Source organism: Trichomonas vaginalis, chromosome I, assembly GCF_026262505.1.
Source record: "Trichomonas vaginalis G3 chromosome I, whole genome shotgun sequence".
Lineage (NCBI taxonomy): Eukaryota > Parabasalia > Trichomonadida > Trichomonadidae > Trichomonas > Trichomonas vaginalis.
The window spans coordinates 21918401-21946171 of NC_067203.1; the positions used below are offsets into that span (position 1 = coordinate 21918401).

The window sequence follows — 27771 nt, forward strand, 5'->3', positions numbered from 1 at the left end:
ATAATTGTTATCCAGTGGTTAGGGAATTATGGATTCCAAAAACATAGTTTGCGATCAATAAAACCTTTATACATTTATATATCAAATCAATTTCGTTCCATCTAGAAGATCAAATATTTCTGTTGCAGGTCATTTGACAACTTTTCAAAAAAACAATTGTAATCTTCTCAAATATTCAAATTCTTTCAATTACTTACGCGGAATAATAAATAAATTTAACTCAAGTTTATTTTAGCTCATATGATGTTTCGGAATATTCGGAACAGTAAACAAAACCAATTCCTAAATCATTTATTTAGGGATATAAATAAAAAAACCTCAAAACAAAATTTTATCTTAATATTTGGAAAAAAGATGAAGTGATTATCAGAAAGGAATGGACAACTACAAACATGGATTGCGAAAATCATTACTGGTTCTGTGATATGCTGATATATAATTTATTTTGATTTTAATAATCAAGGTTATAAATGTATAAGAGTGAAAACACAATTGTAAGTGCATTGTAACTTGATAGAAGACATCAACATAATGTAGTGTTGCAAAAATGGATTCATTATTGAAAATATCTTAAAAAAATAATATAATTATGTAAAACAAACACCGAAAATACAAATACGCGATTGTTTTGCAATGAATCTGCTTTTTAATTATTTTTTTTATCCAAATTCCTTGGAGAGATGCTGTTATTAAATAGGTGGAATAACATATCATTATCTGCACAAATTGGCCAGTCTTATAGAAATTGAAATTGCGTCATTTTTGAAAATGGTCAAATTTTGTTCCAAAATTCAAAATGTAACACCAGAAACTAGTAATCAGGACCAAACTTACCATATGATAGTATATTTCTTGTGCGAATGCTCATTTAAGATCACTCATTCGCTCATGTAAAAAATAGTCACTTTTTTCTTTCAAACTAAAATATCATTTTCTTTTCAGTTAGGTTCTTCAATCTTAATAAATAGGTTTTTCATCTGTCATGCTATTTTGTTAGTGAACTTGTGGATCTATTCCGATTGACTTTCTTAACAATTAGGAGTGAGTTTTTTTTTAATATCATATCCAGCTTGCAATGTTTTTGAAGTATCATAAAATTGATGCAAAATGCAATAAAAATTAAAAACAATAAAGATGAAAACTGAACTCGCAACAATGGATAAAAAATTCATGAATTATGACGATGGAACTTGAAATGCTAACAAAAGTGATCTCCATATGTTAAATTTAATAGATATTATTGGTTATTAACATATTTCAGAAAATTTTGTGTGGAGAAATTAATTGAGTCTTATATGCAATATCATTGGAAACTCTGTCGTTGAAGATTGGCCTACAAATAAAGAATCAAGCTATATGTATGAATTATTCAAAGACTTAGTAAGAATTCCAATCCAAACAATGAGATGAGAAATTTCGAATTATGTTCCTTTCTGCATGTAACATAGATTTTTGCTACTTCCTTTAATTAATATTCGTTGTTTGCATGCAAAAAGTGGAAAATAGAAAAATTGAATTAAAAAACAGTTTTATCCATCTGTAAAAATTGACAGTCAGAGAAATCTATTCTATACTCACTCAGATTTTATTATCATAAAAAGATAAATACTAATCAGAGACCGATTTCAATCTTATTGGTTTTGATAATAATGAAAAGTTCTAAAAAGGATTCAATAAGTTTATTATCAATGTATAGTGTGCAATGAATTGCAGGAAATCATTTTTAACAAAAATTTTATTCGAAACGAATTTCTCGAATAATTTTCTCTAAAATATATGTAGAGTATATATTACTCATGATTTGGAAACCGATATGATCATTGTGAATAAACGTGGCCATAAAATTGACAAGCGAGGTCAAAATTGAAAAGATGAATGGTCTTATTCATTCAAAAAAATCATGTAAACTATTGAAAAATCAAATATTTTAGTGATTTTCCTTCCCTTTCCATTATGCAGGACTCAGACTTCCTTTATCAATTAGATGCTGCAGTTCTTGATGCTCATTCGCAGCGCAAATCAGCGGAAAACTTCGCAAGCTCAATTAAAAAATTCATAGCTTATGTTGAAGAGAATTCAAATTCTACTTGCAGCCTTATCCATCTCTGCAAAGAGTTCCACTTTCAGCGCAGAAGGTTTTATGACGTAATTAATGTTCTCGAAGCTCTTAATTTCTGCAAAAAAACGGGTGTAGATGAAATGGTTTGGTATGGTCGAGCTAATTTCAAGAAAATGCTCTTACAGATCAAGAAGTCATCCATAAAGGAAGAAAACAACTTTGATCAATGCATCTCAATTTCCGTACTCACCGTTAGATTCATCAAATCTTTCTTCACTTTCAATTCACAGACAATTAACATCAAGGATATTGGTAATTACTTATCAAGAGAAAATGGACGCACCAAAACAACAACATGTAAACTTTATCAAATTGCACACATTCTCGAAGCAGCATCCGTTGTTGAGAAAACAATTATGCCAGGCGAGATCAGCTTACCTGAGGAGTATTTCAGAATAGAAGAAACTCAGCCAAAGATACCATTCACCATCGAACAATTGTTAAATACTCCGGCACCGATAAAGTCAATGCAGCAGGATTCCGTCCTTCTCGATGTTGATGATCTCGCTTCTCACCTCGCTGCTTAATTTATACATTTTTTCTTTTGTTTTTCATAAATTTTCTTTCTGTCTGCATATTATTGGCTTAATTATTCAAATAATGCATCTTGGATTCTACAATTTTAACCGAATCCTATCTAAATTACCTCCAAAGAAGGTCGAAAATTCTTCAAATTATCATATGACAGCATGAGTTTCATTGTTGTTCATGAAGCCGAGACGACTCTAAATTTATTGTGATAACTCTTAACCGAAATATTATATCTTATTTTCTTTCTAACAACTAAAATCTACTTTTTAACATTATTTTTTCGAAAGTATTTGCTTTCATATGCATACATTACCTTTAATATAGTCTATGTTTGCGGCTGTTTGACCGATTTGAATATCTTAAGTTCTCACAAAAGGGTTGAAAAAATTTCCGAAAGCTAACCTTAATTAGAATGACATCAAATTAATCTGTAAAAACATAAATAGATATGAAAGGGGAAGGACTTTCTTTATAATTAAGATGATCTACCCATTAACAATAAATGAACGAATAAACTCTCAAAATCTTACAATTCAAGTTTTGTTTGAGATTTATCGATTTTGGATAAATTATTGTATACATTAAATAGAATTGATTTCTCAATTAAAAACATTTATCGGTTTTCAGGGACAAATTTTGGAGAAATATCAATTGAAAGTTTTCTCCACTTTTCGGTTTTATATTCGGTCGATAATCGAATGATAAAACATGCAACTTACTATACATTAGAATTCAAATCTACATTTTTTTGCAAAAAATATGGAGAAATTAATTTGGAGAAATCCAATTACACTCGATTGCATCTATTACTAATGATATGTTAATTTTCACATTATGGTGAATAGAATTTACATATCCATTATCCATTTTTTCTCAAATGACAAAATAAAAAAATTCATTATGATGAAGAAATCCTTCATAAGGGAAAATAATATAATAAAATTGAATTTTTATTTTAAATTAGGAGTTTCAGACTCTAAACATAAATTTCCCAAAATGTTATTCAAGAAATATTGGGCTCATGATTGTACAACCTTTAAAATCTAAACTCATTCAAGATACTACTTGAACTTCGGCTTAAATGTTGATCGAAAAGGGATTTTAAAATATTTGCAAAAAAATACAAATATAACATTTATGAATGATTCTTATTGTTGAGGATTACATATGTGAGTGGGTTACGAAGGTGGCATGGTTTGTGAATGATTCATATTTTTGAGGATCAAATGGATTTACATCGTGACTCACTGGAGTCATTTACAAAATTATACTTTATAAGATAGTTCGTCCTCATAATACAAGCACTAGCTAACACTCTGATTGCAAAACTCATGAGTTTTCTATGATCAAGACCAAGTAAAATTGATGATTTGTTATCACTTTTATAATTTTTATAAAAAAATGGGAAAAGTAGTAAAAGTTATTCAGCTTATTACTCTTCTTTTAAGCTGTTTACTTGCGTTTCTTATACGTCAATTCGCTAATGTTATAAATGAGCCGCTTATTCACGAATTTGATCCTCAATTCAATTGGAGATGTACACAATACATTGATAACCATGGTTTATATGAATTTCTCGGCTGGTTTGATAATATTTCATGGTACCCTCAAGGAAGGCCAGTAGGAGAAACAGCATATCCTGGCTTAATGTATACATCTGCCATTGCCAAATGGGTTCTTCAAAAAATCCATATTATTGTCGATCTTCGTACTATTTGCGTATCCATGGGTCCATCCGTTTCAATTTTGTCCGTACTTGTCGCTTTCTTATTTGGAGAACTTGTCGGATCTGCTCAATTAGGAACATTATTCGGAGCCATTACTAGTTTCATTCCAGGTATGATCAGCCGTAGTGTTGGTGGTGCCTATGATTACGAGTGCATTGGCTTATTTATCATTGTTTTATCACTTTACACATTTGCTCTTGCATTGAAGTCCGGTTCCATTCTCTTTTCAATTCTTGCTGCATTCGCATACTCATATCTTGCTCTTACCTGGGGTGGCTACGTTTTTGTTTCAAATTGCATCCCATTATTTGCTGCAGGCCTTGTTGCCATTGGCAGATACTCCTGGCGCCTTCATATCACATATTCCATATGGTTTATTGTTTCTTCAATCCTCACAGCCCAAGTTCCTTTCATTGGCGACAAAATCCTTAAGAAACCAGAGCACTTTGCCATGCTTGGCACATTCATTGTTATGCAAATTTGGGGATTCTTTACATTTGTTAAGTCTCACTTCTCTCCAACAACTTATAATTCTGTCGGAATCACATCCATCTTAATTCTCCCATCTTTCCTCTTACTTATGATCACCGTTGGTATGTCAACAGGTCTTCTTGGTGGATTCTCCGGCCGTCTTCTCCAAATGTTCGATCCAACTTATGCCTCGAAGAATGTTCCAATTATCAACTCCGTTGCCGAACACCAGCCTACTGCTTGGGTTAAGTATTATTCCGACTGCGAGCTCTTCATCTTTTTCTTCCCTCTTGGTGCTTATATTGTTATTTCATCTCTCATTCGCACACAAAACACTAACGACCAAAGAGAACTACAGCGCGCCGAAACCTTATTATTACTCTTCATTTACGGCTTCTCAACTTTATATTTCGCTTCTATTATGGTTCGATTAGTTTTAGTCTTTACTCCAGCATTAGTCTTCGTTGCAGGCATTGCCATTCATCAACTACTTCGCGAATCCTTTAAACCAAAGTCATTTTTACACCCAGTTTCCCTTACAATGATAATAATAACATTTATTATCTGTTTACACAGCGTTCTCCACGCCACGCACTTCGCCTGCTACTCGTATTCAGGCGACCACCTTCATTTCAACATCATGACACCACGCGGTGTCGAGACATCTGATGATTACAGAGAAGGCTACAGATGGTTGACCGAAAACACGCACAGAGACGACATTATAATGAGTTGGTGGGATTACGGCTACCAGATCACTAGTATGGGTAACAGAGGATGTATTGCTGATGGCAACACGAACAATTTCACTCACATTGGCATCATTGGCATGGCCATGTCCTCTCCAGAACCAATTTCATGGCGAATTGCAAGACTTATGAATGTTAAGTACATGTTAGTTATTTTCGGAGGTGCCGCACAGTATTCTGGTGATGATATCAACAAGTTCTTGTGGATGCCAAGAATTGCACACCAAACATTTGATAACATCACAGGTGAAATGTATCAGATTCCTTATAGACATATCGTTGGTGAATCAATGACAAAGAATATGACGCTTTCTATGATGTTCAAGTTCTGCTACAATAACTACAAGTACTACCAGCCACACCCTCAATTCCCTACTGGTTATGATATGACTAGAAGAACTCCTATTCCAAATATCAAAGATATATCAATGTCACAGTTCACAGAAGCTTTCACAACAAAGAACTGGATTGTCAGAATATACAAAGTCGGCGATGATCCCCAATGGAACCGCGTATACTAATATAAAGGAATATATACATTTTTTTTGTTATTATAAACATATCAATTATAAAATTACTCTAAGTTATTTTGATAATTTCAAAGTTTCATTATTTTGATTAATTAATATTTATAGAAATACATTTGATTTCATTAATCCAATTACTAGCGATTGCATCTATTGGGTTTCACGTCTGTATAATCTTTAAAGTCTAAACTTATTAAAGATGCTCGAACTTCAACTTATATAACATTTAAAATCAAACTTGAGCATAATTTATGAATACTTTAGAAATATTGTAAACATTTCTAAATGCTTTAATATAAATCTAATCATGGATTTCAGTATTATCTATTTCTAGTATATATTCACATATTAATATTCTCCATGAGAATTCTTATTATTGTTTTGCAATAATATACTGTGGAAAGCATTTGATTCAATTAATTAAGCAGATTTTTCGCGATTTTTTTTAAAAAATTATCGTAAATAAAATGATATTTCACGAACTTTTTATTCTATTCGCTTTTTACGTTGTTTCGTGATATATGTCCGATAATACTTACATCATCTTCGTCATCATCGTGGTAAGAAACAAAATCTTCTTCGACTTGTTCGCCAACGACTTCTCCGAATATATCGAATTTATTTATTGCTATGCATGGAGGATATCCTGGACATGGAGCATTTTGAATTATTCTGACGTAAGTTGTAGTGTAAGTGTTATCTAATTCATAGCTTTTCTCCTTGCACAACCTCATTTCTTTATCCTTCTCGACTTTGTGGACGTCCTTCCATGTGACATTGTCATCGGAAATTTGCAATGACCAAGAATACAAGCAGCAATCAAAACATCTATGGTAGAATTCGTCTTCGCAGCAGCACCCCTCTTCGTAGCAGCAGCCAGATCTAATAAAGTATCCTTTTATTTTGATTTTTCTGGATTGAAGTGAAAAAGTAATATAAGGATGCTCAAAATATGTATGAGCACAATTAGAACACCAGTCGTATGTCTTATCCCATGGATAAATTGCGTACTCTGGCTTTGTAATTTGTCTTGAACCGTTGATGTATTGTTTTGATGATCCACTGGCATAGATGTTTATAATTTTGCTATTATAAACTTTACTGAAGATACCATCACTATTAAGGCTTAAACAATTGACAGAAAATAATGTTAACATAAAAATGACACTTTTATTGAAAAGTGCAACTCATTCAGAAATTTAGAATTCACCAAAGAGTTTGGTGTATAAAATAACAATATATCAACTTCTATATTAGAGAACTGCATCAAGATCCTATTCGAGAATTTAGAAAGCATCTTTAAGTCAAATTCTGGTTGATATTAGATTTTTTTTTAAAAAAAAAGTAAAGGGTTTGTTTATAATAAGATGTTAATTTTCAAGAGTTTTAAAGAATGCTAATCATGACAATTTATAAATTAATTATCCCCAATTTTTTTCGTTCTTCTAAGGCTAATTGGGGAGAAGCTTCCTAAACTTTTTAATCCCATAAATATGGTCATTATCTGGAATAAAGAGTTAAGCGTCATATGTCACTTTTTGTACTAAGGAAACATCGACTTTATGCGTTATGACTTTTCGATGAGGAAACAAGTGTTCACGTATTATAAACTTCCTTATTCCAATAAACCGACCCTAAACATAATTAATTCTAAGCATGATAATGGTCTCTTTTCTATGATAACCAAATCAATTTGGTTATCATAGTAAAGCACCAAAAACTGGAATAGGAATAACCGCACTTAAACAGAAATAGGCAGTGTGGAAACTAGAGAAGACTCAACTGATTTTTTAAGCAACTCTTCTTGCCGATTCAAATCTGCTTTGCTAATCATTGTATATTACTATATTCTGATTAGGATACTTTAACGCTTGATGCATGCACATCATTCTTTTAGCTGATTTCTAAAATACAATCTTCTATTAACTTTGAAATTTCTTCAAAAGTTATAGTAATTCCATAGTTCATTCGTAAAATGTTATTAAATAGCTCTGACTATTCCTTTGCACGCAAAATGAGGTAGTATTTTTTGAATTTTTTACTCAAAATAAAACAAAATCTACCCAATTTTATACCACTAAAGCCTATATTGACACACACATATATAAATCTCTATTGTTATAAGATAAATTTGAAAAAATAAATTTTTTTCCTAAAATGTAAAATTATACTTGTATTCAAAGAAAGTAGATCGTTTATAAGGAAGGTATTATATATTTGGGGAGAAAATCCCTTACAATATACAAAAATATGAAAGAATATTCAATCATCAGGAAAGAGCTTAGTACTAACCATTTGTGAGACGTTCATATAATATCTTTTTCCTTTTTGGGGTTTTTAATCGGATTATCCATTTCCCTGCATTGACTTTAATTCATTCTTGATGATCTGAGTATACATGATCATTATCGAACGTTTGCCATACTCTTCCACAGTTAATGATTGCTGAAAAATGAATAGTACTGAATAACAGCTGGAATTTCATAAGTATTTTGCGTATTTATACTGATTTAAACATGAAATACTCATACAAAATGCAAAGTTTTTAAAAACAATCAATAAAAGATTTTAAATTAGATAAAATATCATATGTCACTTCTTTTTTCATCTGGATAATAAAATTGATAAATTTTTTTCTAATTAAAGATAAAGATGCATTTATAGTAGTAGAAAATTAATTTCTAGACTAAAGCTTGTTTATTGTCACCGTTTTAAGTCTAAATTTATAGGAAATGGTTATTTTATTATGCATTAAAAGTTCTTCTATAAAATTAACATTAAAATCATCTTTCGCCTAAGAGTAATAACAAGGTTATGCAAATTTTATTGAAAATAGTACGAGAATTTTGTTTGAAAATATAATATGGTTAAAAATAGGGAATGGATGTATGAATGTTCCATATTTATTTTATCCGAGTTGCTTCATGATTCCATATTGCCGATTCCTATTCCAGTTTTTGGTGCTTTACTATGATAACCAAATTGATTTGGTTATCATAGAAAAGAGACCATTATCATGCTTAGAATTAATTATGTTTAGGGTCGGTTTATTGGAATAAGGAAGTTTATAATACGTGAACACTTGTTTCCTCATCGAAAAGTCATAACGCATAAAGTCGATGTTTCCTTAGTACAAAAAGTGACATATGACGCTTAACTCTTTATTCCAGATAATGACCATATTTATGGGATTAAAAAGTTTAGGAAGCTTCTCCCCATTATTTGTCTCGGACTCATTCTAGGTCCTTTGCCTATAGGTGTAGTTGAAACTCTCTTTTGTTGATATTCTTCTGATAAGTAATAGAGCGCCGTTTTTCCATCGTTATCCTTAGCATCTTCATCAGCTCCAACTGATATCAAATAATCAACTATTTTACGCCTATTTTCCTTTGATGCACAAATGAGTGGAGTTCTTCCACGATCATCCTTTGCTTCTTTATTAGCTCCAATTGAAACAAGATATTTGACTATTTCAAGATGACCATATTCTGATGCGATAATGAGTAAGGTCTTTCCATTATCATCCTTTGTTTCTTTATCAGCTCCAACAGAGATCAGATATTTCAGTATTTCAAGATCATTTATAACTACTGCACCTCTTACAGCAGTCTCTCCTAATATATTTTTTGCATTGATATCAGCTCCAATTGAAACAAGATATTTAACCATTTCAAATTGACCATTCTCAGCTGCATAATACAGCGCATTTTCTCCACTCCCGTCTTTCGCATCTTTATTAGCTCCAACAGAGATAAGATATTTAACAACTTCGAGATGACCATTATACGATGCACGCATAAGCGGAGTCCATTTAGCTTGACTAGTTGCATCTTTATTCGCCCCAACTGAGATAAGATATTTCACGACATCAAGATGACCATTATTTGCTGCCTCAATAAGAGGAGTATTTCCATTGTAATGATTTTTTTTTGTTTCTTTGTCACATCCACAATCAATTAAAGATTTAACAAGTCTGAGATTTCCATTTCTTGCAGCTTCATGAAGTATTGTTCCTGATTCATTTATATACATATTCTCTTCCCAAAGCCCTTCTTCACATGCTTTTGACATCATTTTTTGATAACCTTTTTGTGCAAGATCATCAAGGAAATGATATATATCACCAAATGCGCGATTACCATCCCCATTCTTGAATTCAGCGATTTTTGATAAAATTTCTTTTGATTCAAAATTTTGTCCGAGTTTTCTGTTTTCCTCATTCAAGTTGGCAATCTCTTTTTCATTGCATTCAAGCTTAGATCTGAGTGACTGTATTTCTTTTTCAAATTTTTGCTTTTCATTTGTAGTGACATGTAGATCTGATTGTAATTGATCTATTTTCTTTGAATTATATGACAAATACCTCTCAGTTTGCAGTAAATTATCAATTATTCCATTTAAAAATTTGTAATGAGCATACTTTTTAACTGATGATAAAATAGAAATGACTTCTTGGAAAGTATCTACTGAAACGTTTGTATTTAATACATACGGAAAGAGTATGTTTGCATTGCCAGTCCTTGATACTTTATCCAGAACAATATTGAATTCGGATAAGGTTAATTTTGCAAGTTTAAAGATCTTTGCGATATCATTTGGTTCAAAAATATCAAAAAACCTATCATCTTCAATATATTCCATAATGTGAGCTGCGGTATACTCGAAATCCTGAGTAAGTCCCCTCGACATTTATAAGTCGTATAAAGGGTAATTTTTTACCCTTAGTTCGACTTTATTAAAATTTATAATTTTAAATGAACCAATAAGTTGTGCAGTATATTGCTTATCCTTTGCGTAAAATTCGACTATTAACTACAATAATTTATAATAATTTTTACATAATTAGAGATAAGGTTGCTTGCAATATTTTTTTGACATTCTTATGAAGAAATAATAATTCTTCCTGCTTGTTTTCAGCCACATTAATGTCTTAAAAATGAAAGCTCAATAATAGAAGAAAAAATAATCATAGGCTAAAGAATCCACACTCTTCTTCCTTTTTGAAATGTAGAAAAAGTATAATTTTGTACGAATGGCAAATAGATAACAGAATTTCAACTCAATAAAATATGGTTTAGAAGGATATGTGAATGAAGCTAGATACTAATTAAATATTGGCGATGCTTATGGAAATCTTAGTACTAAAAGGTCCTTTTCCTTGATATTGAAATTTTTATGAGAAACTTATGAGAAAAAAAAGATGAAACTCACACCAAAATAGATCCAAAATCATCTGTAAATGCTGCATATGTAATTTCATTTAATAGTTCTAAGTAGATAACTTTCAGATTAATGTCACTTTTCAGACATTTCGTAGGAACTATTTTTTTCAAGATTTTGAGTTATGAAATGCTGAGCATTGTGGTGATTATTCATTATACCCATCCGTACTAATCCATACTTTGAAGATACACTATGAGGCAATTTCGAGTCATTTTGCTCGAAAAGAAAAAGACTTTTTTTTGAGTTTCAGATTGGATTAATTGATTTCTATGTTTTGCATTACAACATATTCAGAACAAGCGCTATTTGGCCATGACAATGGTTAATTAAATTACCTGTATCAATTGCCCATTCCCATAAACTCAACATTTAAATTTTTTGAGGACAAGATTAGGAAGCTTTTGCTATATATCATTGTTTGATTGAAGAATTCCATTTTCGATTCAATTTTGATGATTGAGAATTGAAAAATTGAAAGATAATTAATTACAGCCAACTGGTTACCAAGAATTTATTTAAAAATTGTAAGGAAACCTGTGACAAACAATTTTGAAAGCTGCGAAATTTTTTTATGCAATTCAAAATTATTTTTTATCTGAAAAACACTCATGTAAGAATAGTAAGAACATTTCTATAAGAATAAAACTGAATTTCATAAATTCTATCGGCATCTTACATCTAAAAAAGTTGGAATGTTTCTGCCTCCGGAATTTGATTACCATTTATCAGCTGCCGAGCAGAAGCAGATTGAAAAATTAGTTCCACTGCACCAGGCTAAAATTCACATGGCTTTTCGCGCTCAAGTCATGGTAATTGCTAAAGAATTACCGAATTCTATTGTAGCTCTTTCTGAGCACATGATAACCATCTGCGTACCTGGATTTATCATGAAATCATACAAACTTTTTGATACTTATCATCTGTTTGAAATTCAGTCGATACATACCGTAAATGATGATATGGCCAGGTTCGATTTTGATGACGATCTTGTTGTATACATCACAACGCCAACGTGCATGCGTTTCGTTAGAAATACAATTCGTAATTTTATTCTTGCCAATCCTTCCTTGCCTGCTGCCTTGCGTTTCAAATTCAAAACCCACAATGCCTCGTTCTTCCCACCATTCCAGCCACCATTATCTCCATCCCAAATCTTCCAATTCACTTATAATGCTTATTGTTCTTATTACGAGACAACTTACTACCACGAGGTTCCCATGTATTTCCACCAACTTTTAAACACCGGAAATAGCGTTTTCGATTTCACCCATCTTCCTTTCAACGTAATCGAGTGCAGTATGGGCGATGCCGCCGAAATCCGACCAATTACATCAGCCCTGATGTATTGCCCATACATATTTGGCGTTACTTGCAGTAATTTCTCCCGACCAGATATTGTCAAACATATTGCAACGCTTGTAGAAGTATCTGCACTCAGATTGATCCGTCTCGTTGACTGCGGAGCAGAAAATGGCTGCTTAGACCTCGCAGAAGCCATGCGTGACGCTCAAAATCCCAATGTTATTTACTGGGATTTAAGTAACAACAATATGGAAGACATTGGAGCTTTCATAGCAGGCCTTGCTTACTATAGAGCCGAAGTACGAGCTCTACATCTCAATAATTGCAACCTGAAAGCCGATGATATCACAGAACTATTCAAATCCCTCCATAAGAACAAATACCTCCAGAAAATACATCAGCTCTCTTTGATTGGCCAAGCGCTAACCGCCGAGCATTGCAACCAGTTTTGCGATTGGTTGATCGACGATCTTGACGACGAGAAGAAGTATCCAGCTCTCAAAGCGCTCGCTATCAGCAAAGTCGCTGAAATTGAACAAATCATTGTTTCTTTGATCCAAATTGATTGCCAATTAACAAGATTAACAATTACCGATACAAACTTTACAGAATCTGCTGCAATGAAGCTTGTCGAGCTCATTAAGAAGCAGAAACGCTTCAAATCACTTTCTCTTGACGGATCTACCATTCCAATCGAATGTTTCATGCATATTATCGTTAACATTGGAATGGAAGAGAATATACAGAAGGTCGAGCTTTCTCTTGCAAGAATGAACTTAACAGGACCCAATTTCGCTATATTAATGGGAAATATTTTCGCAACCTTACAACTCAAGTTGACATCTCTCAATTTGGATGGTAACAACTTGAACCACGAGGACCTCTATATCCTTACATCCCATCTAAATGACATGTTGTACCTTGAAGATTTATCCATCTCATATAATTTCACGGAAAAGACCGAAAACTTGGCTCACAACCTATGCACAATTGCTATTAATCCACGATTACGCTCAATTACGATGCGCGGAGACCAAACTCATAAGGTTAATCAGTCAATTATTCCATTCTTCAAGCAACTTGGTCTTTCTCGGACCATCCGTTCATTAGACATCTCATTTAACGATATACGAGACCCAGGACTTGAAGCCTTGGCTAATTTGATTGACGAATCTAAGACATTACAACAAGTCTTTGCAGATGGCTCCAATCCATCATCGTTCAACTTCATTGAGAAGTATCTCATCAGACTTGAAGTCGACGAAGAGTTAATTTCCGCTCCTTTGCCTTTAGAAGATATCTTCGAATCAATTTCGAAACGCGGCAACTCCGAGCGCAAGAAACTCCTTTCCGCGGTCACCAGGCACCAGAAGAAGCTCGAGGACGTTCTTCTCGTCAACAGAGCCAAAATCGGAATGCATTCCGAAATGTCTCTATTAAAAGACGACGAACTCCAAGATATCCTCGATGCATCAATAGTTGCAGTTCAAGCTCTTCTCAACGGTGTCCATTTGACACAACACCTCGCAATTACCGAAATTGTCGGTTTGCCACTTCCATTTGAACCTCCAGACACAGACACCAAATCCAGTGTTCCTCAGGCTGCATCACCTGATGCACAGAAAGAGGATTACGTCGATCCGATGATGATGTCACACATAAGCGAAGGAGTTGATGATTCCATGGACATGTTCAAGACATTGCAGTTCAACTCTCTTCTGATCAGGAGGCCGAATGCAAACAGGAAGTTCGTCAAAGGTGTTTTGAACATAAATGATGAGAATGACGATGATGATGACTACTACGATGACGACGAAGAAGATTCACTAGATCAGCCGAAAATTAAAGCAAGTATGTTTGTTGCTCCTGCTGCATTCGAAGGAGAACATCAAGATGAACAACCTGTTCCTACTGAAATGCCTTCTTTCTTACCTCCTCAATAATGTTTTATTTTTTATTTTTATTTGCGCTTTATATATTTCATATTATAAAAAAACAACTTTTATTTTTTATTTATCTTAAGACTTAATCACAACATTCATGTATTTAGACAATATTACTTGCATTTGATATTGGTAGGCAATTATTGATTATAAATTCACATACATTTTATTTTTGTTGTTGGAGCATAAATAGATTATGTCATTCATATGCTAATATCTTGCATCACAATGAAGATTTTCGTATTTTCCTTTTTATTTTTGTTGAAATCCCATGTCTTATGATCTCAGATCTTAATTTTTTAGATCATAATATCAAATATCGATGATAAAAGTTAATACTTATCTTACCTGGTAATTCAAAATATAAACAGGTAAATATTGAAGTATTAATAGAATTTTGATCTAATGATCCAGAAAATTATGAGACAATATATATGTACAACTAAAGGTCTCTATGGGTGAACATTAATCGTTTGAGTTGACACACTTCTATTTTTTTAGATCATTAACACAAATTTATGATTTAAAAACATACAAAACAAAATTTTTATTCATATTGAAAATATTTATCAAGAACTTCATCAATTTCTTCGCATAATTCTGGCGAATCTTCTTGCAATTTTCTCAGAAATTCGACAATACATTCGATGCGAGATGTATCAAATCCATGATTAACAAAAGAAAGAATTAAATAATCGAAAACTTCAAAAGACAAAGGCAACAAATCACTGCAATTCTCCAAAACATTTAAAACATCTTCAACAAATTTCTCGTTAAATGCTTCAACAAAGAAATCAGCTGATGAATATCTCCATATCCTAAGTAATACAGCAATATACCTTTCTTGAATAATAAAAGATTCATTTGGATAAATCAAGTTCCAGAGATTTGTAAATTCATAAATTTTCAAATCATTTGGATATTTTTCTTCTAAAACTAATTTTGTATCAAAAAAAACTAAATATGATTCTGCAGACTCTAATTTTCGTTCTGAAAGAGTTCTTTTTACTGCTTCTGGTAATTCTGACCATAAAATGTTTGTTGATACTTCGTAAATCGAATTTTTTAAATCAGAATTTTCAGAAAATGATGAAATAAATTTTGATAAAACATCTATAGGACATTTCTCATCGGAATCAAATGCAAGATCAGCAAGACGTTCAAATAGATTCATTTCTATGATTTCTTTAGCAAAATTCGTTTTGTTAAATAATTTCAAAATTAATTCGGAATTTTGGACATTAACAACTTCATTTTCACAGAATATGATTTGTAGTGCTAGATCATGTGCTTCTTCTATGCAATAATCGTTTTCTGAGTAAATTATTAAAATTTTGATTATTGTTTTTAAAATTTCTATAAAATCAGTGTTTTCACACTCATCAGTTACTACTGGAACTAACATTTCAGTTAAATGACTTAAAATTTCCGAAAAATTTGAATCATTAAGTAATTGCAAATTTTGACTGTAATTGTATAGCGAAATGTATACAAAATTCAATAGATATAGAATTGTTGTGGAATTTGCTTGCAGATCTTCAAGGATATTGTTGAAATAAACAAAAAAGTCTAAATCGAAGAGAATAGATATAGTATCTTGATATTTTGATAGAATTAGCCATACTGATCGAGAAATTAGCGCTCTGTAAGTTGGATTAATTTCATTAAGAAATTTTATAAATAAATTTTGTAAAAATCTGTTGTCAATGATGATTTCTAGAGATGGATAATGATTTTGTTGAAGGTTTTGTATCATTTCTTTTAGTAATAAGTAAAAATTTGATAAATTTTGGTCGATTTCAGATGAATTTAGTTGATTTGCTAATGTCAAGGCAATGTCCTCTATTAATAAGTCATTGCTATCAATTAAATTGTTATCTGTATTATCGTTTTTATCATCAAAGTCTGATTTTAAATTCATCAAAAATGTAAACTTCTGAAATTTGATTTTAGAATTGAACCAGTTTCAGCATTCTCTATCAGCATATACAACTGGCCCATGAACAGTACTCACTATACAAATATGAATCATGTTGAAATATAAGAAATTTAGATATGAGGTAATCATGAAGAGATAAGAATAAAGAGTTTATATCTCGAAACTCGAAAAAATACACTCTCAAATAACATATCAACATTTAGATTAGAGCTGACATTTGGAGACGAAGGTAAATCATCTCAAAACTTACCAATATTGAGGGAAATTTGGCTGGACAAATATAATTTTTCTCCCACTACATTGTGACAGTTTTATAACTTACTATCACAGTTCAAGGAGGATGAGTATTAAGTCGTCCGATTGTATAAATAACTTGTTTCAAATCTCTCATTAATTTGACATAATTGAAAGCTTTACGAAAATTCCGGAAAATCAGATTCTAAATTCAATTTTCTGAACTAAAGTTTACAAAATTGAGAGATCGCTCTTAATAATACCTGAACGCATCATATATTACGAAAGATTAAATTATATTGATCTCTTTCATTTCGGATATCAGAAATTGAAAAATTCACAATTTTTCTCAATCGAGCCGTTATGTTCAATGGAGATCAAAAGATAAACATTAATTCATTATGTCAATATATTGATAAAATGCAAAAATGATAATTCAATGATTGTGAATTTTATTTATTTTACTTTTATTTTTAGTTTTTTTGTAACTCATATGTTTTTCTTGATTCCTTTATCTTTATCAGCATGTGAAACCTATGATTTCAATGTGAAGTATGGTGTTTATCAAACTGTTACGTTCACAGCAGAACAAACGACGTTTTGCAAAACAATCAATTTTCAGTATACACAACGAACTGCACCACATATGTATATTCGATGGGATTTCCCAACAGCGAGCGGTGATCATACCGTTGAAAAACAAAATATTCCACAAAGTGTAAAACAAATTCAAAGTGTCAAAACAATAGAAGATTATTCAATTGTCGATTTATACAAGTCATCTACACTTAATATCGAATTATCAGTCACGGGAAAAGTTCAATTCAGTTTCGTTGCTTTTGATAGTGAACCCGGCCAACAAACGACGATCCTTTCATGGTGGGGCAAAGATTACATCGAAATTGGTCAATACGATTCATATAAATTCCAATGGAAAGAGAACCATATATACAACTTTGTTAGTATGTTCGACACAGTTGTTTCTGCTTCGATTTATGGTTCAAATGACCGCGATGTCAGTGGCAAATATACATATAGATACAATTCATACAGTTACAGTGGCACATTTAGTTCAGAACTCACTCTCAAAGGTTCAAAATTTTTTGCAGTCAGTGTTAACTACACTAGTGGCAGATATGTTTCTATAGGATTCAACGGAGAAAACAATGATGGATATCGACTCATTTTATATCCAGACTCAACAAAAATTGATAATTCAACTCCAAATCTTCCACCACCACCAACATCAACACCAACACCAACGAAAACACCTCTAAGTGAAGAAGAATCAGATAAACCATGGAGCTTGTTCGATGCCCCAGTTCTAGCATTTCTTGCTATCTATGCAATTTTTATTGCTGCAACTCTTTTCTTAAGTACCATTGTATGCTGTATATTTCCAAACAGACTATACAGATCTGGTTTCCAGTTTCCTCGGTGCTTCTGTTGCTGTTGCAGATCAACTTACCAAACAATTGCAAAATTTTATGAGAAGCACCAATATGACCGATGTGGTGAATGTGACTGCTGCTATGATGAAAATCATGAACGCAAGTGCATTTCCTGCGATTGCGCATATCGTGAATGTGACTGTTGCGACACAGATAGCGTTGAAGGAGCTCTAGCTATGGTGCTCGGTGTGGGGTGCATCCTAGCTGGCATAATGTTAATATTATATCAATTTATCATAATTTACATAATCCTCCACTTATTTATTTCATGCGGAGCAGAAGAAAGAAAGTTCGAGAAAAATGGCCTTAAAGATGATTCAACAGATCAGGACAAGAATATAGAAGATATCGAAAGTCCGAAAACGGCTGAAAATTCAAATAATTCTTCTCAACCACCACTAGTACTGCCACAACATCCTTATTACCAAGCTCAAAATGACCAACAACAGACTTATAATAATAACCCTCAACAAAATCAGATTAATCCACAACCTTCCCCTTATGAAAATCCACCACCACCACAAATGCAGGGACAGCAGCAACAACAGTACCCTTACAACTATGGACCTCCACAACAACCTCAATCTCCTTATCAACAACCTTCTCCATATGGTGCACCACCATCTCAATCTCCATATGGTTCTCCACCTCCAGGATACGGCTACCCATCCCCAGGATACGGTTCCCCGCCTCCAGAATATGGAGTTCCACCACCAATGAACAATTCTGTTCCTAATACTCAATTTCAACCTTCAGAGGTAAATGCACCACAATCTCCCCCACCAAATGATCAATAAATGAAAATAATGTGTGGAAGTAGAGAGTGCAAAAATCACTTCTTGAAATACATTTCATAATTTAAGTATTATTTTCAGTAAATTTTATTAAACGTGTTATTTAAATCTATATCTTTATGTTGATTATATTAGAGAAATAATCCATCATTTGAATGTTACAAAAACATGTTTTCTTCGCTATATAATTTTAGATAGAGTGACGAGAAGCTAAATCCACAATTCAATTAAATGTCTTATTTCTGTTGGCTTAATTATTGTTATATGAATAATAATGAAAGTTTAAAGTGATTAATATAATTTCGACATACAAATTATATAGAACTTCGCCCAAATTTGTGAGTTTAAAAAATCCATAGGAGATATATATGAATATCTATCTATACCTCCAGTTCACCACAAATTAAATTTCATCTGGAAATATTATTTTCTTTAACATATTTTCTCCTGAAACTTTTAATCTCAGTTATCTATATCATTATATTTTAATATTTAATTATGAATCAATTGGTTACTGGTAACATTATTAATTTGAGGGTGAAATAAATGGAAATGAATCATTGAGCTAGTAAAAAAGGTTCTGATATCAATAATAAATATATTCTAAGCATAAAAATACCGAGTAAATCAATATAAATCTGTTTGAAGTTGGCAAATAATGTCAAACAATGTCAACAAGTCCCAAAATTGAGGGGATTATTGGCCGGATTATTATGATTTACTAATTTTTTAACTTATTGCCATTTATTTTTTTATTTTATTATGAATTATATAGTTCATTACGGTTATTTGAGCTAAATCAGAAAATGGAAAGTGTTATTAATATGAGGAGGTATATATTTTGATTTCCAACAATAATGAATTAGTTTTTCCGATAATTAATAAATCACTAATTCAATTTTAAGGATTGTCTGAAAAATTAAATAGTTGTAAAATTCTTCAATTTTTTTCTCCATAAATTCAAGCTTTGAAAAAAAGGATCTATTCAAATGATCGTAAACTTATAGCAAAATCTAATGCATTTCAAATTTTCTTGAAAATCAGATTTTCATATTCAATTTATATCGGATTATGAAATATCTGAACTAGAATAATACTATTTTATCTTGTCAAGAGTTTTCTCAAAAGCCAAACCACCATATTTAAATTAAATACATGTATTTAGTTATTAAACAATCATTTTGGCTTTACTATCATTTCGGATATTGAAAATTGAAAAATTCACAATTTTTCTCAATCAAGACGTTATGTTGAGTGGAGTTCAAAATGACAATATTATTTCATTGTACCTTTATATTGATAATATTTAAAAATGATAATTCAATGATTGTGAATTTTATTTATTTTACTTTTATTTTTAGTTTTTTTGTAACTCATATGTTTTTCTTGATTCCTTTATCTTTATCAGCATGTGAAACCTATGATTTCAATGTGAAGTATGGTGTTTATCAAACTGTTACGTTCACAGCAGAACAAACGACGTTTTGCAAAACAATCAATTTTCAGTATACACAACGAACTGCACCACATATGTATATTCGATGGGATTTCCCAACAGCGAGCGGTGATCATACCGTTGAAAAACAAAATATTCCACAAAGTGTAAAACAAATTCAAAGTGTCAAAACAATAGAAGATTATTCAATTGTCGATTTATACAAGTCATCTACACTTAATATCGAATTATCAGTCACGGGAAAAGTTCAATTCAGTTTCGTTGCTTTTGATAGTGAACCCGGCCAACAAACGACGATCCTTTCATGGTGGGGCAAAGATTACATCGAAATTGGTCAATACGATTCATATAAATTCCAATGGAAAGAGAACCATATATACAACTTTGTTAGTATGTTCGACACAGTTGTTTCTGCTTCGATTTATGGTTCAAATGACCGCGATGTCAGTGGCAAATATACATATAGATACAATTCATACAGTTACAGTGGCACATTTAGTTCAGAACTCACTCTCAAAGGTTCAAAATTTTTTGCAGTCAGTGTTAACTACACTAGTGGCAGATATGTTTCTATAGGATTCAACGGAGAAAACAATGATGGATATCGACTCATTTTATATCCAGACTCAACAAAAATTGATAATTCAACTCCAAATCTTCCACCACCACCAACATCAACACCAACACCAACGAAAACACCTAAAATTGAAGAACAAACAGACAAACATTCCAAAGATATTATCAAACACCCAGCAATACTAACGCCTATTATATATTTCGGTATTTCTGGATTATTCCTTTTTGTTGGTATCATTGTATGCTGTATATTCCCAAACAGACTATACAGATCCGGACTTCAGTATGAATGCCGCTATCGTTGTTGCAGAACTACTTACCAAATACTTCAAAAATTTTACCACAAACACAAATACTATCAATGTGGTGAATGTGACTGCTGTTATGATGAAAATCATAAACGCAAATGCTGCTTTTATGACAATAAATTCCGCGGCAAAATATGTGGTGATCTTAGCGGTGATGATATTTGCGGAGTAATGTGCTATTTGGGAATTTTTATCCTTATTGCTATCATATTAGCATTCCCATTTGTCATGATTTACATCTTTCTCCACTTATTTATGTCATGCGCACCTGAAGAAAGAGATTTCGAGAAGAATGGTCTAAAAGGTGATTCAACTGATCAGGATAAGAAGTTGAAGGACATCGAAAATCCGAAAACAACTGAAACTCCAAATAATTCTTCTCAACCACCACCTGCTCCACCGCCACATCCTTATTACCAAGCTCAAAATAACCAACAACAAACACAGAACCAACAACAGAATTATAGCAATAACCCTCAACAAAATTATATTCAGCCACAACCTTCCCCTTATGAAAATCCACCACCACCACCACAAATGCAAGGACAGCAGCAACAACAATACCCTTACAACTATGGACCTCCACAACAACCTCAATCTCCTTATCAACAACCTTCTCCATATGGTGCACCACCATCTCAATCTCCATATGGTTCTCCACCTCCAGGATATGGTTATCCACCACCAGGATACGGTTCCCCGCCTCCAGGATATGGAGCTCCATACGGAGCACCTCCGCCAGGTTATGGTGCTCCACCTCCAGGATATGGAGCACCTCCGCCAACAAACAGTGCACCACCACCAATGACCAATTCTGCTCAACCTTCTCAAGTTCAACCTTCAGGGGCCAATTCACCACAAGCTCCTCCACCACAAGATTAATTATCAATTATATTTAATTAAAATGCGTTATTTAAATTCAAATCTCTTTTTTGATTCTCTCAATGAAATTCATGAACTTTGTTCACAAAAATTAATATGTCATTTGAGCATTTCAGAAACTTGTTTGTCGAAATATTGTTCATTTTGAAAACATTGAAGAGCAGAACTCAACAAATCAACATTATTAAAATTTCATTTCATTCTGTGAAAGACATTAGTTGATTAAACTATGAACAAGAATAGTAATTTAAAGTTACTGTGACGTTATATACCAGAAAGTTTTATACAGTGCCTGAGTAGTATATGTTGAAGGGTTTAGTGACTTTTTTTGTTACGTCTATATATAGATGAAGGTATATTTTCACATCTTCTATATATAGATGATATAAAAATTTTTTCTTACGTTTTTTAAGTCATGAATTCGTAAGAAAGCGCGACATTATTAAATAAATTAGTAATAAATATTATATACTAAACACATTTTTAAAAATTAACATTAATTTTAAAATAATTTATTTTTTTATCTTTTATAAAAGAAGCTATATATATATGATGTCAGATATTCCGCGATTAATTAAACATTGTTTAAATCCTGAATGGGTTAAACTTCAATTTAAAAATGAAGATTGTGAATTATTAAATGAATATGAAAGCCAAAATAAGCTAATGAGGTATAAATATAATGATAAAGAATATTTAATTTCATGGAATCAATGGAGTCATAATCAAAGACCTCATAAACGAGAAGAAGAAATTGAAAATAATGAAATGGAAATCATTGATGACATTAAAGAGGATGGAATTCATATAAAAATAAGAAGTCTGTTTGACCTTAAGAATGATTTATATATAAAAATAAAATAAACTTCTTACGAAAAATTAAAACTTAGTTATGTTTATTATTTTATTTTTTATTTTGTATGAAATGAGCGTCAAAACTAACAACGTTAAAAAATTAGGATTCACAAACGAGGAAATAAAGGATATATTAGAGGAGGTAGGTTATGAAGTTAATAAATATTATTTAAGAAATTGTCAAAAATTTGCCGAGTTATTAAATGATTTAGATTATGATGGAAAAATGAATAAAGATGATGTTATAAATTTCTTATATCCCACATCTGAAGAAGAAAAACCTAAAGAACCTGATGTTTTCCCTGAATATTATGAAGAACGGATTAAAGATGATGAATACAATGAATTGAAAGACTGAAAAAAATAAGAGATGAAATAGATGAAAAAATTAAGGAATTAAGAAAAGTTGAAAAATATAATGAAAATGAAGTAGAGGGTTTAATGAATATCCCAGCTTCAGAATCAGAAGTACAGAAATCTCATGAAGAAAGATATAAAAATTATGTCTCAGAATCAACACAAAATTTATTAGATGGTGAAATAGACGAAACACTTTCAGAAGAAGGTACTAAATTTATACGTAAACATAAGTTACAATTTATTGATAATGAAGAATACCCTGTATCTACTTTCACCACCTTTAGATTCTGAGAAATTCAAAAAAGCTCTTAAAAACGTGACATATGCAACTAATACGATTAAGAAAGAAGATCATGATATTTACACAAATTATTATTTAAGTAAATGCACAGGTGTTGATAAAGTTTTTGATTTATTAGATAAAATATCAAAAGAAACCATTGGAACATATAAAATTTTGTGATTGCGGTTTCATTGTTGAAGATACTAATAATGTTTCATATGAAAGAACAGCACCGAAGGAAGATGAAGTGAAAGGTCTATACCATTCGTTATTAAGAACATAAAAGATATGAAAACGTATAAACATTATATTTATTCATTTATTTCAGAAAAAATGGAAGCAACCCATAAAACATCTTCTCATCATTTTATAGCTATTCATACATTCCTTTTCAAAGTTGTGAAATTAAATAAGACAGGAATTAGATTTAATGTATCAGGGTACGCATTCTTGAGTAAATTAAAATGTATTCGTCACGTCGCAGATGATAAAAATTTATGTGTTCTTAATTCATTTTATGGGCTTTAAAAAATAAACTTTATTTTTATTTATTTTTTAATTTTTTATTCTTACATAAATGAACAAAAACGGAACAGCTAAAATGAATGATAATCAAATTAGAGCAGAAGGTAGAAGGTTATTTAAACGCTTCTATAACATTCCTGATGGTGTTAATCCTAAAACTCGTAGAAGCTATTTAAATGAAGCAATAGATGCATATGAAGGGTTTGACATTTCATCAGAAAGTGAGAGATTAGCGAGAATGTTAAATGTTAATATTGATTTCTATTATTGTGATCCTCAACCAGAAGACGTGGACATAAATAAGGTAGACTTTCCATTAGTGGAATCAATAATGATAGATCCAGAATTTGAAACAGTAAATATTTTATTAACACAGAGTCCATGTGGAAAACTTCACGCTGACAGAATAACAGACGTTGAAGCACTCACCGGCTATAAAGTTTGTCCATATTGTAAAGAAGAAGTTTATTCTATCCGTGATGATCCAGAAAGGAAAAACCAAAGAAGATTTTTAAAGCATTGTGAGAAATGTAAAGAAAATAATGGAAGATTAATTCAAGACGTTCAGTTGCAAAAGACACAGCAACCATATGCACCACATATTACGAAACAGAAGATATATCAGTGGTTATTAGCTCACAATTTGCAGAAATATTATAAACCGACAAGATATTATATTACTTTTGACTTTGAAACATTAGAGACTAAAGAAGAATTACAACTTTCTGAGTGTGCAACTTTGAACGCTTACTTAAAACCATTCATGGTATCATCAACGGTTAAATTAAATGATAAAACGTATACGAGGAATTTTTGCTTAACTTCGAGTGATTCTTTTATTTCTGATTGGATTGAGTTTTTATTTTCAACCTGTTCATTAGTTGTTGAATCAAATATGAGTCAATACAATGAATTAATGAAGCCGCAAACAGCGGGGACTTTGTCCCATACATTAAATGAAAAACAGAAGGAAGCATTTAAAGAACTTCTAGATGAGGAATTCAATAAAGTGAATATCATAGGTTTTAATTCGGGAAAGTTTGATTTAAATTTAATTCTTCGTGATTTAAACACTGCAAAATGGAAAATAAAATCAATGCTGGGTTCATCTTCACAATTTAAGCAAATCATTGTAAAGAAAACAAACGTTCCATATGAATTGAGATTTATTGACATCAGAAATTATATAGCGGGTGGGACATTAGACCAATTCACTCAAGATTTCGGAAACAATAAATCACGTGTTAAATCCTTTTTCCCTTATCAATTCATCACATGGGAAAATTACGAAGAAGAATTATATAAAGAGGAACCATTCACGAAAGATTCATTTTATTCAGCATTAACTCAAGAAACTATATCAGATAGTGATTATCAAATATATCTCAATGATGCTAAAAATTTTAAGAATAGATTAGAATATTTTATTCATTATTGCAATAAAGATGTTGAAATTATGATTGACCCAATCGATAAAATTATTGAAGAAACATTTGTTTATAAAATTGATATGCTTCATAATCTTTCTTTATCATCGAATGCTTCAATGATTCGTTACGCTTTAGCATATAAAGACTTTAATCCTAATGAAAAATATCCTGAGGAAGAGATAGAATCAAGTTTTGAATTAACGAAAAAGTATTGGAAATATAAAATTGAATCATATAAGAAACAAGATGAAAAAGCAGAAAGATACTAAAAATAATGTTTCAATGGATGATTTTCAATACTATCACGATTTAATCCTTTCATCTAAATGCAAAATGTGTGGTAAAGCGTTTACATATGCAAATAAACCAACATTGATAGAATCGATAATGAAAAACCACATACTAAAGAAAATTGTCAGTTAATGTGTTGTTATTGCAATGTCGTAAAATCAAATAAAGATGAAGATGTTCAACGTTTAAGAATCAATTTAAGAAATTATGCATTAAAAAATAATTTACCAATGACTTTAGATTCAGTTGAAGCTTATCACATTCTCCGTAATGGAATTACTGGTGGTCTATCAAATGTTCAACATCGTGTTAATCTTAAAGGAATCACGCACATTAATAAACTTTCATATAGTCCAGAAACTAAAACTGTATCAAATGAGGACACTTCCAACATCATGACTCATTTCGTTGGTGTTGATTTAATTCATTATATCCTTCATCATTTTCATCTAATCCTCATGATTTCATTCAATATACTGACCATAAAATGTATATGCCGGGAAGATTGAATGGTGTTATCATTTGTGATACAGCAACAAAGAAAGCAAAAGCACTGGGAATAATTAAGAAGAAAAATACTTTATTCGTGGCTGAAGTAAAGGGTCACATTGATGAAAAATACATTAATGATTACATAAACTTTTTACCGATAATAAGAAACTTAGATATTATCACAGATGAAAAAACAATTGGCAGTTTTATGTATAATTACATGAAATCAAACAATCTACCAGTTGACCAGAAACAGAGGAAATTAACTCAGTTAGCATCAACACACAACCAATATCAACCATTTTCTTCTTATTATCTTTGGTATCTAATAGACAGATTTCATTTTATCATCGATGATATTCAATCAATTTTAACATTTACGAAAAACACTTGTTTTAATGAATTTGCGAACGAATTTATGAACGAAAGACAAAAGGCTGAATTAGAAGGAAATAAAGGAAAAAGTTTATTTTGCAAGATTTCACTTAATGGATCATATGGTTACGATGCAATGAATACGCAAAATTACGCAAAGACTAAAATAATGAATGCACAGAAGGCACGCGTTGCATGTATGTCAAATAAGTTTAAAAACATAAGAGAAATAGGTGAAGATACATATCAAGTAATGCTTAAAGATAGATTTTATAGATGTGATACATGTTTACAAGAGGCATTCTTCACTTTAGATAATGCTAAATACTGGTATTTGGTTTTCATTTATGATTTTATGTATAAATGCATGATGTTAATCGTTTTCATTTCATTGAAGGTGATACTGATTCATCTTATTGGGCAATCGCTGGCGACCCAAATCTTCCTAACACTCAAGCATTTCAAGCAATTGTTACCGATAAAAATTTTATGATAAAAACATTTTCAAATTCGCACCATTTGATTTCTTCTGTTTTGATGAGAAATTTAAACCTAAATTAAAGAATAAAGCTGAAGAAAAAGCACATGAGAAAAATTATTGGGTTTAGCAATTGAGAAACAAGGTGATAACATGGTTGCTTTATGCCCTAAGTGTTATACATCATTCAACGGTTCAATTGATGGAAGTGATTTTAAAAAGATTGCACAAAAAATGAAAGGTGTTAGTTTACGACAAAATAAACAATTAACACCTAAAAATTATTTGGATATAATAAATGATAAAGTTATTTTCGATGGTCAGAATATTAATTTACAACTTAAAAACGGGTCAATGACTCGCTTAACAATCGGTAAGACTGCATTAACAGGAGCACACACTAAGGCTGTATGTTGTGAAAATGGATGTTGTATGCCATTTATTTAATAC

The 27771-nt window shown here is 31.5% G+C and overlaps 7 protein-coding genes and 1 pseudogene across 8 annotated transcripts, besides 2 other annotated features; 6 read left to right on the forward strand and 2 right to left on the reverse strand.

Annotated features, from left to right (window-relative positions):
• Window positions 1–1920: 1920 nt before the first annotated feature.
• On the forward strand, window positions 1921–3003 carry TVAGG3_1028310 (E2F TDP 2 family; the record flags this gene model as incomplete). The annotated part of the gene is made up of 1 exon (XM_001308874.2): window positions 1954–2646. One exon carries the CDS (start codon window positions 1954–1956, stop codon window positions 2644–2646), a length of 693 nt encoding a protein of 230 aa, XP_001308875.1.
• A 609-nt stretch (window positions 3004–3612) lies between these two features.
• TVAGG3_1028320 (dolichyl-diphosphooligosaccharide--protein glycosyltransferase subunit family) lies at window positions 3613–6171 on the forward strand (the record flags this gene model as incomplete). The annotated part of the gene is made up of 1 exon (XM_001308873.1): window positions 4052–6118. One exon carries the CDS (start codon window positions 4052–4054, stop codon window positions 6116–6118), a length of 2067 nt encoding a protein of 688 aa, XP_001308874.1.
• A 427-nt stretch (window positions 6172–6598) lies between these two features.
• Window positions 6599–7281, reverse strand: TVAGG3_1028330 (galactose-binding domain-like family; the record flags this gene model as incomplete). The annotated part of the gene is made up of 1 exon (XM_001308872.1): window positions 6616–7281. The coding sequence occupies one exon, from the start codon at window positions 7279–7281 to the stop codon at window positions 6616–6618; it is 666 nt and encodes a 221-aa protein (XP_001308873.1).
• A 300-nt stretch (window positions 7282–7581) lies between these two features.
• Window positions 7582–9341: a mobile genetic element.
• A 2677-nt stretch (window positions 9342–12018) lies between these two features.
• TVAGG3_1028350 (barbed-end actin filament uncapping) lies at window positions 12019–14646 on the forward strand (the record flags this gene model as incomplete). The annotated part of the gene is made up of 1 exon (XM_001308870.1): window positions 12040–14592. The coding sequence occupies one exon, from the start codon at window positions 12040–12042 to the stop codon at window positions 14590–14592; it is 2553 nt and encodes an 850-aa protein (XP_001308871.1).
• Window positions 14647–15139: 493 nt separating this feature from the next.
• On the reverse strand, window positions 15140–16493 carry TVAGG3_1028360 (uncharacterized protein; the record flags this gene model as incomplete). The annotated part of the gene is made up of 1 exon (XM_001308869.1): window positions 15140–15997. One exon carries the CDS (start codon window positions 15995–15997, stop codon window positions 15140–15142), a length of 858 nt encoding a protein of 285 aa, XP_001308870.1.
• A 765-nt stretch (window positions 16494–17258) lies between these two features.
• On the forward strand, window positions 17259–18545 carry TVAGG3_1028370 (female pronucleus assembly; the record flags this gene model as incomplete). The annotated part of the gene is made up of 1 exon (XM_001308868.2): window positions 17259–18545. A coding segment is annotated over one exon (1287 nt), but the record flags the coding sequence as incomplete, so codon positions are not given.
• Window positions 18546–20387: 1842 nt separating this feature from the next.
• Window positions 20388–22232, forward strand: TVAGG3_1028380 (female pronucleus assembly; the record flags this gene model as incomplete). Its single annotated transcript, XM_001308867.1, has 1 exon — window positions 20388–22232. One exon carries the CDS (start codon window positions 20388–20390, stop codon window positions 22230–22232), a length of 1845 nt encoding a protein of 614 aa, XP_001308868.1.
• An 831-nt stretch (window positions 22233–23063) lies between these two features.
• Window positions 23064–23583: a mobile genetic element.
• A 724-nt stretch (window positions 23584–24307) lies between these two features.
• On the forward strand, window positions 24308–27768 carry TVAGG3_1028400 (annotated as a pseudogene). The gene has a single exon. A coding segment is annotated over exon 1 (3461 nt).
• Window positions 27769–27771: the final 3 nt, after the last annotated feature.